This window comes from Arachis duranensis, chromosome 6 (genome assembly GCF_000817695.3).
Source record: "Arachis duranensis cultivar V14167 chromosome 6, aradu.V14167.gnm2.J7QH, whole genome shotgun sequence".
NCBI classification, from domain to species: domain Eukaryota; kingdom Viridiplantae; phylum Streptophyta; class Magnoliopsida; order Fabales; family Fabaceae; genus Arachis; species Arachis duranensis.
In genome coordinates, this window is record NC_029777.3 from 82,521,532 (window position 1) to 82,539,785 (window position 18,254).

Genomic DNA, 18,254 nt, shown 5'->3' on the forward strand with positions numbered 1-18,254 from the left:
AATCAAACTAAAACACATAAAATAGAACAAAAATATATATGCAAAAGTGAATCATTATAATAGTAATTTGAATTCAGTGCATCGATTTCTGTAAACTATAACTAAATATCTCAAAAGTCATTAGGACAATGAACAGTTAAAAAGTATTCAGATTCCAAGATTTATCATTCAGATCATTAGTGCCAGCACATCATCTTGTATGGGATGAGGTCGGTGCACTTCCCAAAGAATCCAGATCTGCAGCTATTTCAGGTGGCAAATTACCTCCTTGTTGCTGAATTATGCATCTTAACAAATTTTTTATTGTCTGCATTTTTGCCTTATCCTCTGCTGCCTTTGCCTTCATTCTCTATCTCTTTGTCTTTTCTTCTGCTGCCATTGCCTTGAGTTTTGTTGCCTCTGCCTTAAGTTTTACAATCTCCATATGATACTCCCCAATCTACACACCAGAGTCAGATTACTGTGGAATGTTACAAAAACACTGAGTGGGACATGGAGCGAAACCTAGTCCACGAACTCTTCCTAAGTGCTCCTTTCCAAACATTCGTGCAAGGGAATCATTCTATGAAAATTTCTTGCTGGAGGCATCTTGGCTCTCAATATGTTCAATTGCTCCCTGTAGAGATGTGAGATTCGAATTTACACTAATTTAAATTCAATGGTATTAATTGCAAAAAGAAATTTGAAAAATTAAAGAACATGATTTACCCCAATAACACGCGCATCTTCATTCATATACGAACCATTCTTTTTTTTATGATTCATGGTCCATATCTCTCATCTACTAATAGGCCTTCCCTGTTGTTGCTCCTATAACATTCATCAAGACACAATCATATAACAGACACCACTATATTACCAAAAACAAGTCAAAATTCTGAAACTGAATTTAAATTAATTACTTCTTCGAGTCTCTTTCTTGCTATTAACTCCGCCTATGTTACACTTGCGATACATAGCCGGTCCCAAGACCAGATAAAGGAGGAGGGTTGTGTTAGATCTTCGAAAACCAACATAAAAAGATAGTCGAACCCTCATGACATGAATCAAAGATATTATTGCGCTAAAGCTAGGTCGTTGCCCGAAAGCAACGCGCTGTATGGCTCGAGTACGGTGTCAAATGAGCAAGAGCCGCTGGATTGGTGCTCGGATGTAGTGTTAAATGAGCAAGAGTTCCCGCGTTTTTGTGAACGGACGAGGATAAATAAGCTAGTTCACAAAGTAAAATGTAAAGGTCGGAGCGACAGAAGGTTGAGATTTGGGACATGGAACATAGGCACTCTAACAAGAAAGTCCATGGAGGTGGTGGACACCATGACAAGGAGAAAGATTAACGTTATGTGCCTACAAGAAACAAAATGGGTTGGTGCAAAGGCTAGGGAGTTGGATACTTCTGGTTTCAAATTTTGGTATGCAGGAAATGTGAAGAATAGGAATGAGGTTGGTATTGTTGTGGATAAGCAGTGGAAGAATGACGTAGTGGATATCAAGAAGGTGTAAGATCGGATAATCTCTATCAAACTTGTGGTGGAGGGAGGTGCTTTTCATGTGATTAGCGCCTATGCACCGCAAGTGGATTCGGACGAACAACACAAGATAAAGTTTTGGGAGGATCTAGAGAGTTTGGTCTAAGGAATACCTTCGTCAGATAAGATTTTCTTCGAAGGAGATTTAAATGGCCATGTTGAAAGAGAAGTGACTAGGTATGGAAGTATTCACGGAGTTCATGATTTTGGTGTGATCAATGCCGAGGGTAAAACTATTTTGAACTTTTCCTCAACCTTTGACCTTTTCATTGCAAATACATGTTTTAAAAAGAAAGACGAACATCTTATAACCTATAAGAGTGGCATGACAAGCTCTCAAATCGACTTCTTCTTGTTGAGGAGAATCGACCGGAAATTTTGCATTAATTGTAAAATTATCCGGGAGAGAGTTTGACAACACAACATAAGGTGCTCGTCATAGATTTTTGCATTGAGCAAAAGTTGAGGAAAAGACATTATACGAAGAACCCAAGGACGAGGTGGTGGCGGATGAAAGGTGAGGAACAAAAAAGTTTCCTAAGACAGGTAGGAGAAAAGGCAAAATGGGATGGAAAAGGAAGCGCGAAAGAGATGTGGAGGGAGATGGCAGAAGTTATTAGAAGAACAACAAAAGAATGCTTTGGTGAATCTAAAGGAATAAGATCAAGAGACAAGGAGTCTTGGTGGTGGAATGCGAGTGTACAAGAAAAGATAAAGATAAAAAGGGAGTGCTTTAAAGAGTGGTCTTTATGTCGCAATGCAGATAATTGGGAAAACTATAAGGCGGCTAAGAAAGAGACAAAAGTGGCTGTGAGTGAGGCAAGAACAAGAGCATATGAGAGTCTCTACTAGTCTTTGGACACGAAAGAAGGGAAAAATGTATTTGTAGAATCGCAAAGAGCCGTGAAAGAAGAACGAGAGATTTGGATTAGGTTAAGTGCATAAAGGATAAGGGTGGAGAGGTGCTGGCTCAAGAGGAGAAGATTAATGAAAGGTGGAAGAGCTACTTCTACGAGTTATTTAATGAAGGACAGAAGACTCTTCCGAACCTTGGTCGGTTATGCACAAGGGAAGAAGATCAAAACTTTGACTACTATCGAAAGATTCGAGACTTCGAGGTAAAAGAGGCTCTAAAGCAGATGAAAAATGGCAGGGCAGTAGGACCTGATAATATCCCGATTGAGTTTTGGAAGGGCCTTGGAGGGAAAGACATTAACTAGTTAACCAAGTTTTTTAATGAGATTTTAAGGTTAAAGAAGATGCTTAATGAGTGGAGAAAAAACACCTTGGTAACTATCTACAAGAATAAGGGGGATATACAAAGTTGCAAAAACTATAGCAGGATCAAGCTCATGAGCCATACTATGAAGTTATGAACGGGTGATAGAACGGAGGTTAAGAAAAGAGGCACAAGTAACAGAGAACCAATTTGGATTTATGCCAGGCAGATCCACAACCGAAGCGATATACCTATTAAGAAGGATGAGGGAGAGATATCGTAGTAATAAAAGGGATCTACATATGGTGTTTATTGATTTGGAAAAAGCGTACGCTAGGGTACCAAGGGAGGTCTTATGGAAGGTTTTAGAAAAGAGGAGAGTAAGGATCGCATATATTTGTGTAATTAAAGACATGTATGATGGGGCCACAACTAGTGTTTCACTCAAGGTGGTGTGACAGAGAAATTTCCTATTGGTATAAGATTACACCAGGGATCATCCTTAAGCCTATATCTTTTCACACTAGTCTTGGAAGTACTCACAGAGCACATCCAAGAGCCTGTGCTATGGTGCATGCTTTTTGTCGATGATATTGTCCTTATGGGAGAGTCATAGGAAGACCTAAATAAGAAGTTGAACTTATGGAGGAAAGCTCTAGAAGTGTATGGTTTGCCCATAAGCTGTAGCAAGACGGAATATATGGAATGTAAGTTCAGTCTGAGAAGGGAAAACCTAATATAGAGGTGAAGATTGGAGAAAATATCCTACCAAAAGTTAAAAGTTTTAAGTATCTTGGGTGCATCATACATGATAATAGAGAGATTGAACTTGATGTAAATCATAGGATCCAAGCAGGTTGGTCAAATGGCAGAGTGCATCTGGTTTTATATGCGACAAAAGTGCATTTAAAACTTAAAGGTAAATTCTATCGCACTGCTATAAGACCGGCTATACTTTATAGTACAGAGTGTTGGGTGGCCAAAGGGGAGCACGAACATAAGCTGAGTGTGGCAGAGATGAAGATGTTGAGATGGATGAGTGGTTGATGAGCAGATAATTTATACGCTTTTTGGCATTGTTTTTATATAGTTTTTAGTATGATTTAGATACTTTTTAATATATTTTTATTAGTTTTTTTAGAAAAAATCATATTTCTGGACTTTACTATGAGTTTGTATATTTTTCTGTAATTTCAGGTATTTTCTGGCTGAAATTGAGGGACCTGAGCAAAAATATGAATCAGAGGCTGACAAAGGACTGTTGATACTGATGGATTCTGACCTCCCTGCACTCGAAATGGCTTTTTTGGAGCTACAGAAATCCAAATGGCGTTCTCTCAACTGCGTTGGAAAGTAGACATCGAGGGCTTTCCAGAAATATATAATAGTTCTTACTTTGCTCGGGTTTAGACAATGCAAACTGGTGTTCAACGCCAACTTTCTGCCCTATTCTGGCGTTAAACGCCAGAAACAAGTTGCAAGCTAGAGTCAAATGCCAGAAACAAGTTACAAACTAGCGTTTAACTCCAAGAAAGACCTCTACATGTGAAAGCTTCAATGCTCATCCTAAGCACACACTAAGTGGGCCTGGAAGTGGATTTCTGCATCGTTTACTTATTTCTGTAACCCTAGTAACTAGTTTAGTATAAATAGAACTTTTTACTATTGTACTCACATCTTTGGACGAGCTTTTGGAACATCTTTGATTATTGTTAGTCCTTAGACATTGGGGGCTGACCTCACGGCCATGCCTACCTTATTTTCACTTATGTATTTTCAACGGTGGAGTTTCTACACACCATAGATTAAGGTGTGGAGCTTTGCTGTTCCTCGAGTATTAATGCAAAGTACTATTGTTCTTCTATTCAATTCATGCTTATTCTTGTTCTAAGATATTCATTCGCACACAAGAACATGATGAATGTGATGATTATGTGACACTCATCACCATTCTCACTCATGAACGCGTGATTGACAACCACTTCCGTTCTACATGAAAATAAGCTTGAATGTATATCTCTTGGGTTTTTAATCAACGATTCACATCGACTCCCCTTTGACAATGGGGCATCTGAATCCGAGATTAGAATCTTCGTGGTATAAGCTAGAATCAATTGGCAGCATTCTTGAGATCCGAAAAGTCTAAACCTTGTCTGTGGTATTCCGAGTAGGATCTGGGATGGGATGACTGTGACGAGCTTCAAACTTGCGACTATAGGGCATAGTGACAGACACAAAAGGATAGTAAATCCTATTCCTACACGATCGAGAACCAACAGCTGATTAGCCAAACGATATCTGTGCATGGTATTTTTCATCCGAGACGAGAAATCCGATAGTTGATTAGCCGTACAGAAATCGTAGAGGACCATTTTCACTGAGAGGACGGGAAGTAGCCATTGACAACGGTGACACCCAACATACACCTTGCCATAGAAAGGAGTATGAAGGATTGGATAAAGGCAGTAGGAAAGCAGAAATTCAGAAGGAATAACGCATCTCCATATGCTTATCTGAAATTTCCACCAATGAATTACATAAGTATCTCTATCTTTATTTTATGTTTGTTTATATTTTAATTATCAAAACTCCATAACCATTTGAATCCGCCTGACTGAGATTTACAAGATGACCATAGCTTGCTTCAAGCCGACAATCTCCGTGGGATCGACCCTTACTCACGTAAGGTTTATTACTTGGACGACCAGTGCACTTCCTGGTTAGTTGTGTGAAGTTGTGAAAAAGAGTTGAGATTACAATTATGCATACCAAGTTGTTGGCGCCATTGAGATCACAATTTTGTGCACCAAGTTTTTGGCGCCGTTACCGGTGATTGTTCGAGTTTGGACAACTGACGGTTCATCTTGTTGCTCAGATTATGTAATTTTCTTCTTGTTTCAACTTTTATTTTATTTTCAAAAAGTTTTCAAAAATCTTTCAAAATTTTTTTCTTCTTTTTCGTTTTTCCAAAATAATTTTTGAAAAATCCAAAAAAAAAATTAATAAAATCATAAAAACCAAAAATTTTATGTTTCTTGTTTGAGTCTATTGTCAATTTTTGAGTTTGGCGTCAATTATATGTTTCTAAAATTTGTGCATTTTTCAAAAAAATTCATGCATTGCATTCTTCATGATCTTCAAGTTGTTCTTGACAAGTCTTCTTGTTTGATCTTCATATTTTCTTGTTTTGTGTCTTTTGTTGTTTTTCATATGCATTTTTGAATTATTAGTGTCTAAACGTGAAAAATCTCTAGGTTTGATGTCTTGCATGTTTTTCTTTTCTTGAAAATTTTTCAAAAATAAGTTCTTGATACTCATCTTGATCTTCAAAGTGTTCTTGATATTCATCTTGACATTCATAGTGTTCTTGCATGCATTAGTTGTTCTGATTCATGATTTTTATGTTGTACTTCAAATTGGTGTTTTTCTCTTTCCTCATTAAATTCAAAAATAAAAAATATATTTTTCTTATTTCACTCATAAATTTCAAAATCTTTGGGTTGACTTAGTAAAATTTTTTTTAAATAAGTTGTTTCTTATTAGTCAAGTCAAGATTTCAATTTCAAAAATTTATCTTTTCAAAATCTTTTTCAAAAATCAAATCTTTTTCATTTTTCTTTTATATTTTCGAAAATTTTTTAAAATTGATTTTCAAAATCTTTTTCTTATCTTCATTTCATAATATTTTTGAAATTATTACTAACAACTAATGTTTTGATTCAAAAATTTTAAGTTTGTTACTTTCTTGTTAAGAAAGGTTCAATCTTTAAATTCTAGAATCATATCTTTTAGTTTCTTGTTAGTCAAAGTCATCAAATTCAATTTTAAAAATCAAATCTTTCTAAATTTCTTTTTCAAATCTTTTTCAAAATAAATTTCAATTATATCTTTTTAATCATATCTCTTTCAAATCATATCTTTTTCAAAATCAATTTCAAAAATATTTTCTAACTTCTTATCTTTTCAAAATTGATTTTCAAATCTTTTTCAACTAACTAATTGACTTTTTGTTTGTTTTACTATTTTTTATCTTTTTCAAAACCACCTAACTACTTTTCTCTCTCTAATTTTCAAAAATTCCTTACCCTTTTTCAAAATTCTTTTTAATTAACTAATTATTTTAAATTTTAATTTTATTCTACTTCTTCCTTTAATTTTCAAATTTTAACTAATAATTAAAATAAAAACAAAAATATTTTTCTTCTCTCTTAATTAAAATTCGAATTTTCTCCTCTCTATCATCCCTTTCTATTTATTTATTTATTTACTAACACTTCTCTTCATCTTAAAATTCGAACCCTCTCTTCCTCTATGTGTTCGAATTTTTCTCTTTTCCTTCTTCTATTCTTTTCTTCTTCTACTCACATAAAAGAATCTCTATACTGTGACATAGAGGATTCCTCTTCTTTTCTATCCTCTTCTTTTTCATATGAGCAGGAGCAAGGACAAGGGCATTTTTGTTGAAGCAGATCCTGAACCTGAAAGGACTCTGAAGAAGAAGTTAAGAGAAGCTAAAGCACAACAATCCAGAGAAAATCTTACAAAGAATATCAAAAAAGAAGTAATGGCCGAACCCAACAACAATGCAAGGAAGGTGCTTGGTGACTTTACTGCACCAAATTCTAACTTCCATGGAAGAAGCACCTCAATCCCTGCCATTGGAGCAAACAACTTTGAGCTAAAGCCTCAATTAGTTTCTCTGATGTAACAGAATTGCAAGTTCATGGACTTCCATCAGAAGATCCTTTTTAGTTCTTAACTGAATTCTTGCAGATCTGTGATACTGTAAAGACCAATGGAGTTGATCCCGAGGTCTATAAGCTTATGTTTTTCCCTTTTGCTGTAAGAGACAAAGCTAGAACATGGTTGGACTCTCAACCTAAAGATAGCCTGAACTCTTGGGATAAACTGGTCACGACTTTCTTAGCCAAGTTTTTTCCTCCTCAAAAGCTGAGCAAGCTTAGAGTGGATGTTCAAACCTTCAGACAGAAAGAAGGTGAATCCCTCTATGAAGCTTGGAAAAGATACAAGCAACTGACCAAAAAGTGTCCTTCTGACATGCTCTCAGAATGGACCATCCTGGATATATTCTATGATGGTCTGTCTGAATTGTCTAAGATGTCATTGGACCATTCTGCAGGTGGATCTATTCACCTGAAGAAAACACCTACAGAAGCTCAGGAACTCATTGACATGGTTGCAAATAACCAGTTCATGTACACTTCTGAAAGAAATCCTGTGAGTAATGGGACACCTCAGAGGAAGGGAGTTCTTGAAATTGATGCTCTAAATGCCATATTGGCTCAGAACAAAATGTTGACTCAGCAAGTCAATATGATTTCTCAAAGTCTGAATGGATTGCAAAATGCATCCAACCGTACTAAAGAAGCATCTTCTGAAGAAGAAGCTTATGATCCTGAGAACCCTGCAATGGCAGAGGTGAATTACATGTGTGAAGGCTATGGAAACACCTATAATCTCTCATGGAGAAATCATCCAAATCTCTCATAGAAGGATCAACAAAAGCCTCAACAAGGCTTTAATAATGGTGGAAGAAACATGTTTAGCAATAGCAAGCCTTTTCCATCATCCTCTCAGCAATAGACAGAGAATTCTGAGCAGAGCCCCTCTAGCTTAGCAAACATAGTCTCTGATCTATCTAAGGCCACTCTAAGTTTCATGAATGAAACAAGGTCTTCCATTAGAAATTTGGAGGCACAAGTGGGCCAGCTGAGTAAAAGAGTCACTGAAACTCCTCCTAGTACTCTCTCAAGCAATACAGAAGAGAATCCAAAAAGAGAGTGCAAGGCCATAACCTTACTTGGTGTGGCCGAACCTAGAGAGGGGGAAGAAGACGTGAATCCCAGTAAGGAAGACCTCATGGGACGTCCTCTGGAGAAAAAGGAGTTCCCATTTGAGGAACCTAAGGAATCTGAGGCTCATCTAGAGACCATAGAGATTCCATTGAACCTACTTCTGCCATTCATGAGATCTGATGAATATTCTTCCTCTGAAGAAGATGAAGATATTAGTGAAGAGCAAGTTGCTAAGTACCTTAGAGAAATCATGAAGTTGAATGCCAAGTTATTTGGTAATGAGACTTGGGTGGATGAACCCCCTTGCTCACCAATGAAATGAATGACTTAGTTAGGCAGACATTACCTCAAAAGAAACAGGATCATGGTAAATTCTTAATTCTCTGTACCATAGGCACCATGACCTTTGAGAAAGCTCTGTGTGACCTGGGGTCAGGCATAAACTTAATGCCACTCTCTGTAATGGAGAAATTGGGAATCTTTAAGGTACTGGCTTCCAAATTCTCATTAGAGATGGCAGACAAATCCATGAAAAAGGCTTATGGATAGGTAGAGGACGTGCTAGTAAAGGTCAAAGGCCTTTACATCCCTGCTGATTTCATAATCCTAAACACTGGGAAGGATGAGGATGAATCTATCATCCTTGGAAGACCCTTCCTAGCCACAGCAAAAGTTGTGATTGATGTGGACAGAGGGGAGTTGATCCTTCAATTGAATGAGGACTACCTTGTATTTAAAATTCAAGGATCTCCCTCTGTAACCATGGAGAAGAAGCAAGAAAAGTTTCTCTCAATGCAGAGTCAAACAAAGCCCCCATAGCCAAACTCTAAGTTTGGTGTTGGGAGGCCACAACCAAACTCTAAGTTTGGTGTTGAACCCCCACATTCAAACTCTAAGTTTGGTGTTGGGAGGCCCCAATAATGCTCTGAACATATGTGAAGCTCCATGAGAGCTCACTGTCAAGCTATTGACATTAAAGAAACGCTTGTTGGGAGGCAACCCAATTTTTATTTATCTATGTTATTTCATGTTTTCTTTAGGTTGATGATCATGTGGAGTCACAAAAATAACTGCAAAAAATCAAAGCAAATTCAAAAATAGCATTAAATGCAGCACACCCTGGAGGAGAAACTTACTCGCGTTTAAACGCCAGTAAGGGTAGCAGAATGGGCGTTTAACGCCCAGTCTGGCACCATTCTGGGTGTTAAACGCCAGAAAGAAGCACCAAACTGGGGTTAAACACCAGAAAGAAGCAACAAACTGGAATGCTAGAAACAGGTTGTAGCTTGGCGTTTAACGCCAGGAAAGGAGACATAGAAGGAGACATCCTCATTGAAAAGGACAAGCCCATCACTAAGAAAAGGATGGAGCAAACAAGAGAGCCCATTCATGGACCTCAACAAGAGCATGAGGAAGATCCTCATCAAGAAATTTCTAAGATGCCTCAAGGGATGCAATTTCCTCCACACAACTATTGGGAACAACTCAATGGCTCGAGTTACAACATGGACCAACTAAGGGTGAAGCACCAAGAGCATTGCATCATTCTCCATGAGATTAGAGAAGATCAAAGAGCTATGAGGGAGGAGCAACAAAGGCAAGGAAGAGACATAGAAGAGCTCAAGAGCACCATTGGATCTTCAAGAGGAAGATGCCACCCTCACTAAGGTGGACTCATTCCTTAATCTCCTTGTCTATTTATTTTTCTGTTTTCGGTTTTGAGCTTTATGTTTGGCTATGTTTTGTGTCTTCACTACATGATCATTAGTGTCTAGTGTCTATATCTTAAAGTTATGAATAATTTCATGAATCCTTCACCTCTCTTAAATGAAAAACGTGCTTAATTACAAAAGAACAAGAAGTACTTGGATTTCAAATTTTATCTTGAAATTAGTTTAATTATTTTGATGTGGTGACAATACTTTTTTTTTCTGAATGAATGCTTGAACAGTGCATATTTTTTATAGTAAAGTTTATGAATGTTAAAATTGTTGGCACTTTAAAGAATGATGAACAAAGAGAAATGTTATTGATAATTTGAAAAATCATGAAATTGATTCTTGAAGCAAGAAAAAGCAGTGAAAAAAAGGTGGCAAAAAAAAGAAAGAAAAAGAAAAAGCAAGAAGAAAAAGCCAATAGCCCTTTAAACTAAAAGGCAAGGGTAAAAAGGATCCAAGACTTTGAGCATTAATGGATAGGAGGGCCCAAGGAAATAAAATCCAGGCCTAAGCGGCTAAATCAAGCTGTCCCTAACCATGTGCTTGTGTCATGAAGGTCCAAGTGAAAAGCTTGAGACTGAGTGGTTAAAGTCGTGATCCAAAGCAAAAAGAGTGTGATTAAGAACTCTGGACATCTCTTATTGGGACTTTAGCAAAGCTGAGTCACAATCTGAAAAGGTTCACCCAGTTATGTGTCTGTGGCATTTATGTATCTGGTGGTATACTAGAAAACAAAGTGCTTAGGGCCACGGCCAAGACTCATAAAGTAGCTGTGTTTAAGAATCAACATACTGAACTAGGAAAATCAATAACACTATCTAAAATTCTGAGTTCCTATAGATGCCAATCATTTTGAATTTCAAAGGTCAAAGTGAGATGCCAAAACTGTTTGGAAGCAAAATGCTACTAGCCTCGCTCATCTAATTGAGACTAAGTTTCATTGATATTGTGAGATTCATTGTATATTCTCTTCTTTTTATCCTATTTTGTTTTCAGTTGCTTGGGGACAAGTAACAATTTAAGTTTGGTGTTGTGATGAGCGATAATTAATACGCTTTTTGGCATTGTTTTTATATAGTTTTTAGTATGATTTAGATACTTTTTGTATATTTTTATTAGTTTTTTAGAAAAAATCATATTTCTGGACTTTACTATGAGTTTGTGTATTTTTCTGTAATTTTAGGTATTTTCTGGCTGAAATTGAGGGATCTGAGCAAAAATCTGAATCAGAGGCTGACAAAGGACTGCTGATGCTGATAGATTCTGACCTCCCTGCACTTGAAATGGATTTTTTTGGAGCTATAGAAATCCATATGGCGCGCTCTCAACTGCGTTAGAAAGTATACATCCAGGGCTTTCCAACAATATATAATAGTTCATACTTTGCCCGAGTTTAGATGACGCAAACTGGCGTTCATTGCCAGCTTTCTGCCCTATTCTGGCATTAAACACCAGAAACAAGTTGCAAGCTAGAGTCAAATGCCAGAAATAAGTTACAAACTGGCGTTTAACTCCAACGAAGACCTCTACATGTGAAAGCTTCAATACTTAGCCCAAGCACACACCAAGTTGGCCCGGAAGTGGATTTCTGCATCATTTACTTATTTCTGTAACCTTAGTAACTAGTTTAGTATAAATAGAACTTTTTACTATTGTACTCACATTTTTGGACGTGCTTTTGGAACATCTTTGATTATTGTTAGTCCTTAGACATTGGGGGCTGGCCTCACGGCCATGCCTACCTTATTTTCACTTATGTATTTTCAACGGTGGAGTTTCTACACACCATAGATTAAGGTGTGGAGCTCTGCTGTTCATCGAGTATTAATGCAAGGTACTATTGTTCTTCTATTCAATTCATGCTTATTGTTGTTCTAAGATATTCATTCGCACACAAGAACATGATGAATGTGATGATTATGTGACACTCATCACCATTCTCACTCATGAATGCGTGATTGACAACCACTTCCGTTATACATGAAAACAAGCTTAAATGTATATCTCTTGGGTTACTAATCAACGATTCACATCGACTCCCCTCTGACAATGGGGCATCTGAATCCAAGATTTGAATCTTCGTGGTATAAGCTAGAATCAATTGGCAGCATTCTTGAGATCCGAAAAGTCTAAACCTTGTCTGTGGTATTCTGAGTAGGATCTGGGATGGGATGACTGTGACGAGTTTCAAACTCGCGACTATAGGGCGTAGTGACAGATGCAAAAGGATAGTAAATCCTATTCCTACACGATTGAAAACCAACAGCTGATTAGCCATATGATATCTGTGCATGGTATTTTTCATTCGAGACTAGAAATCCGACAGTTGATTAGCCGTACAGAAATCATAGAGGACCATTTTCACTGAGAGGACGGGAAGTAGCCATTGACAACGGTGACACCCAACATACACCTTGCCATAGAAAGGAGTATGAAGGATTGGATGAAGGCAGTAGGAAAGCAGAGATTCAGAAGTTATTAAAAACTAAAATTGTGAGTTATGATCGCCTGTTGAGTCTCTGCATGTTCCCTGACTTTAATCTGTGTTTCTAGGCCGAAAATTGGGTTGAAATGCAGCCCAGAATCTCTGCCAGCGACTTTTGTAATTCTTCAGATCGCGCACGTCACGCGTCCGCGTCGTCCACGCGATCGCGTCACTTAGCATTTTTCGTATCACGCGTGCGCGTTGTCTACGCATTCGCGTCGTTCATGCAGCTTCCAATCCGCGTGGTCGCGTCAGGCACGCGAACGCGTCACTCTGATTTCTTCCATTTCACGCGGTCGCGTGAGCCAGGCGACCGCGTGACTTCTCACTAGTCATCTCCTCAATTTCCTTGTGTTCCTTCCATTTTTGCACGCTTTCTCTTCATTCTCTAAGTCATTCCTGCCCTATGAAGCTTGAAACACTTAACGCACAGATCAAGGCATCGAATGGTAACAAGAGAGGATTAAGATTAGCTAAATTAAGACCAAAGAAGCATGTTTTCAATCATTGAACTAAACTAGGAAGGAATTGTAAAATCATGCAAATCTTATGAATAAGTGGGTGAAAAGCTTGATAAAACCACTCAATTAAATACAATATAAACCATAAAATAGTAGTTTATCACTCATCCACCTCTGGGTCATAGTCTTCATCTTCTAAATGGTCATCTACAACTTCATGTAAATCCGGATGCTTTGTGTGTATTGCAGGAGCTCGAGTGTCCCCCATGTCACTTGACGGAGCCAGCCGTGTTTCATTGAGCGGTGGTTGAAACGGTACAGCGTTAACACGAGATTGTCAAACACCGTTGCCAGAATGCGGAGGTGGAGGCGCTCTAGCACGTCGCTGTGCACTTGAAGTATTTGCTCCCATATCCTTCGTTCCATTCGTTTGCTAAAAACAAAGTAGTTAGTACATCAACCAATTTTTTTCTGTATTCTCACAAATTATATTGAATAAAAGTATATACTAAAAGGCAAATCAACATTTGAAATAAGTGGTGCATTACTTAACTCACCAGAGTAGCATGGGTTTAACTATCAGGGGCAGCTACAGTTACGGCTGCAGTACTAACGGTGTACCGAAGTTTTCTTGGCATTTGATTAATCCTTTACATAACATAAGGTCATTAGACAATTAGCAAGAGAATGACAATATAAAAATCAATAGTACACAAATATCAGTACATCACCAACAGAATTCTGTAACAAAAATAAGTTTTGAAAAATTACAGAGTTTAAAAGAAATTTTTTAAAACAAGAACAACATACACTCTAGATCCAAAACTCACAACCAAAATCATAATATTATAAAACAGATCAAATAACCACATAACAATAGAAAATAGCCCAACCATCAAGCTTAACCAGGATCAGAAAAATCCGAACCAAGAACAAAAATAAAATAGTTAATCAGTCCAAGTATAAACCATAACTACAACCAGATTTTCTCAGGTCCAATAACCAAGGGTGGGCATGGTTTGGATTTTCAAAAATTCAAACTGCATCCACCTTAGAACTAATTTTGTGGTTCAGAAAACCAAACTGGAACTTGATTAAGAAAAGAAACTAGTTCCCAGCAGGCTTGAAAAAATAAAAATCGGTTCAAACCGGTTTTACTATGTAAATTCGGTTTTATATATAAACCGATGTTAAATCTATTTTTTTAAAAGCCAAATTTAAAATCTGATTTTAAATCTGGTTTTTCAATATCCAAATTTAAAATCTAGTTTTTTTTAATGTAGTTTTTAAAACCGGATTTTTTAACCCAAAATCCAAATTTAAACCAGTTTTGTAGAAATCCATTTCCAAGCCAGATTTTTTAACCAAGAATCCAAGTTTAAAACCAGTTTTGTAGAAATTCATTTACAAACCAGTTTTTATTATAAAACCAGTATTAAAACCAGTATTAAAACTAGTTTCTAATTTATGGTACCAGGTTCCAATGGACAGTACTATACATTTAAAAGAAATGAAGTTGCTGGCATGTGGTCCCATGCTTCAGGCAAGACGTTTTGGGGCTACAACGTCAATTGGTACAAGTTTAGAAATATCACAAAGGAAGATGGGCTGAAAACCAAAAATAGTGGAGTTTATATCTCATCCAATACAAGAAGTTATGCAAGCATGCATGACAATAGAGTGGCTATTGGTAGTGTTTCATATTATGAAAAAATTATGGACATAATTGAATTGAACTAGAGCTGCTATTTCACAGTGGTTTTGTTCAGATGTATTTGGGTTGATACAACTATCAGCAGAGGAATCAAACAAGACCATCTGGGCTTTACCAGCATTAATTTCACTCGTCCGATTCACACCAATGATCGAGAAGAGGATGAACTGTACATATTGGCATCAGAAGCTCATCTCGTGTACTATGTACGTGATGAAGTAGATCAAGAATGGAGTGTAGTGGTTTATGTAAAATCACGAGACTTGTATAACATGCGAGGAGAGAATGAAAAGGTTGAAGCTGCTTTTTCTCCACAGCCCGGGTTGAACATCAGTGATTTACAGTTGACAAAGGATGATGATATAGAAGACCCAATAGAAGATGTTTCTAATAACATCGATGATGTGGCATAGTGAAAATATGGAAAATTTGTACATCATTTATAGAGGATCTTTGTGTGTTTAATATTTTTAACAGTGTTTATGATGTACACAGTTTGCTGGTTATATTACTATCTGTATTTTCGTATTTGAATTAAGTTTTCATTTCTTGTTGATTTTCATGAATACCACCAGTTTCTCATTTCTTCCAACGATTGTTGCTAGCAAAAGTCAGTTTTCAAGGCATTGTTGTTGTCATCATCATTATTGTTGTTCTTAATCTCCAATGAAGAAAATTATGATATCGAGTAAATTACCTTGAATTACAATATTGTTATCATTGACCAATATAGTCAACATAAAATGGTGCTGTAATAGGAGAAATGGAAACGAAGAATTTCTCATCATGCTGTGCAGGCACAACATTCACTAACAAAATGGCTATGGCCTCTCCATTCCCTTCATTGAAACATGTAATTACGGTTGCCAGAGACATATGGTCCCGTAAGTTGAATGTTAGGTCTTGGTTGGAGGCTATATCAGGACGATCTTGTTCTAATGAATACTTGGAAATGGCGAACGAAGCTACTGTGCAGGTTTGTTCGTTAGCCATACCCTTAAAAACTTGAGTTAAACTATATTTGAATAATAAGTATTTTAAGTTGATATATTCTTACAACATTTAACCAATAATAGTTGTTACGTTCATGCTAAAATTTGTAGGAACTTCATGAATGGGGATCAATGTATGAGGAGAGATTTGGGTATGTTTTTGTGACATTTGTAGTTGGTAGGACCTTTGAAGACATACTTACTGAATTAAAGGTTAGAAATAAATTTCTAGCATAGAAAGTGAATCACAGAGACACAATATGCTTTACAAAAAGACCATGAACTATACATTTTATTATGATGCAGATGCGCTTTAGTAACATGCATGTTGTTGAGTTGGAAATTGCTTCAAAAGAGGAATTAAAATATATAGAACGTTCTATTAGAGAGTTTTTTTCCAAGAAATCTGTCCAAACTATCGACGAAGGAGATGGTAATCGTTAATTTTGTATTTGTTAATGTTTAAAGTCCTCTTCCCATAATTTCGCAATTTTTTTCTTAATTACTAGGTAATGACTTGGAAGTTATAATTTTCTTTTAAGTAGATTTATGTTATTGGTTGCATGTTCATATTTTCAGTGTCAGCTGAATATTCAGGCAAAATAGTTGATGACACTCTAGATGGGGCAGACACTAATTCAGAAGACAATTTAGACGCTATCTCCTCCGGTGAATATGACATCTCCAGGAATGTTGAGCTCAATAAGGTTCCAGAAGAAGACAATGAAACTTTATACACCCAACATAGAGAAGATGACGTACATGCTGCAAAAAGGGGCTTCGATCTGAACAAAAAGCCATGGTTTGGAGATGATTTATCATATCCTTTATCACGTGACTGCAGTAGATTTTTGATAGAGTATTTATGGCCAGGTCAATACGATGTTGATGAGAAATTTTGACTCAATACTTGTTTGTCTACTTTAGTAATTCTGATTTTTATGCTCTATTGAACTTTGTTTTTACTTTATGAATTTAGATGTTCACTTGATTTTTTCTTTACCATTTATGCTTGAATACAAACTCAAAATGCGCTGATAATACAAGAAAAAATCTTATTAGTAAATTTGTGCACATTATTAATTTATAAATATTTTTTTAATTAATGAATTTTACATAACACAAAATCGAAAATTTATTTAATGCATTAAGTTGTAGTGTTTGAAACATGTTTTTCATAAAAAAAATAGTAAGGACTAGAATAGATTTAACAAGGTAATGTGTAAACAAAAAAAATTCAAGTTAAAAATAATATTGCAGCGGTTGAAAGAAAATCGCTACAAAAAGAGTATCTAAGTATATTCGCCAACTCGACATTTTGCGGCGGTTACAATAAAACTGCTGCAAAATGAGAGCTTTTGGTAGCCTCTCCCAAATCCACCACAAGAACTGTTGGCAGATTCTATTTAGCAGCGATTTTTTAAAATGCATTTGGGATAAAACGTATACATAAATCAAACACATTTTAAAATTACGTTAAAGTCCCAAATAAAAAAATTACGTATATACACATTTCTATATAAATCGAATTAATAAAATTCGAATTAACCGTGTAAATACTAAATTGAATTGACAAAATTAAATTAGTAAAATTCTAGTTGTACTCGTTACAAAATGAATAATTACAATGATAATAGTATTTTATATAAAAATCAATGCAAAACAATTTAAATTCTATATAATATTCTTCCGTCCATTTTTGATAATTTATAAATTTTTTTAGATAATATTATTTTTTTAATTTTCAAATTATTGATTATATATAAGAGTATTGTATTTAGAATTTGAGTAAATGTATTTTTTAATAAATTTTTTTAATGAATTTATTTAAATTATACCGCAAATCTTTCTTCTAAAATATACACAATTTTTTTTCAAAATATTTATAAACTATTAAAAATGGACGGAAGAATATTATATGGAATTTGATATAAAAAATTTTGTATAGTAAAAACCAAACTAAATCGAATCTATTGCATTCTATTTATGTACTTTATGCTATTGCTTATAAATTGAATTTACACTATTCAATTTACTAGTATCTAATTATATTCGGTGGTAAATCGAATCAAGTAATATCGATTTATTTCAATTCTTACTCATTCAAATCTTGTCAATTCGATTTAGTACTTAAATGGCTAATTCGAATTCTATTAATTTGATTTATATAAAAATGTGCATGAGAATATATATGTAACGTTTTTAAATTTGAGATTTTTACATAATTTTAAAATGTATTTAGTTTATATGTACAATTTACCCTATAATTTGTATATTTTTTTCACCTCTGTGCGTATAAGGCTATGTTTGGTTGGAAGGAAAG

The 18,254-nt window shown here is 35.8% G+C and overlaps 1 protein-coding gene and 1 pseudogene across 1 annotated transcript; both read left to right on the forward strand.

Annotated features, from left to right (window-relative positions):
- The first annotated feature begins 1,041 nt into the window (after window positions 1-1,041).
- LOC127748497 (uncharacterized) lies at window positions 1,042-15,352 on the forward strand (annotated as a pseudogene).
- A 350-nt stretch (window positions 15,353-15,702) lies between these two features.
- Window positions 15,703-16,833, forward strand: LOC107494277 (uric acid degradation bifunctional protein TTL-like). Its single transcript, XM_016115326.1, has 4 exons — window positions 15,703-15,915; window positions 16,043-16,144; window positions 16,238-16,364; window positions 16,511-16,833. Exons 1-4 carry the CDS (start codon window positions 15,703-15,705, stop codon window positions 16,831-16,833), a joined length of 765 nt encoding a protein of 254 aa, XP_015970812.1.
- The last annotated feature ends 1,421 nt before the right edge of the window (window positions 16,834-18,254 follow it).

Coding starts and splice junctions, on each gene's coding strand:
- LOC107494277 (XM_016115326.1), top strand. CDS start 15,703: ATGGAAACGAAGAATTTCTCATCATGCTGTGCAGGCACAACATTCACT. Junction 15,916..16,042: donor CGAACGAAGCTACTGTGCAG/GTTTGTTCGTTA, acceptor TAAAATTTGTAG/GAACTTCATGAATGGGGATC. Junction 16,145..16,237: donor ACATACTTACTGAATTAAAG/GTTAGAAATAAA, acceptor ATTATGATGCAG/ATGCGCTTTAGTAACATGCA.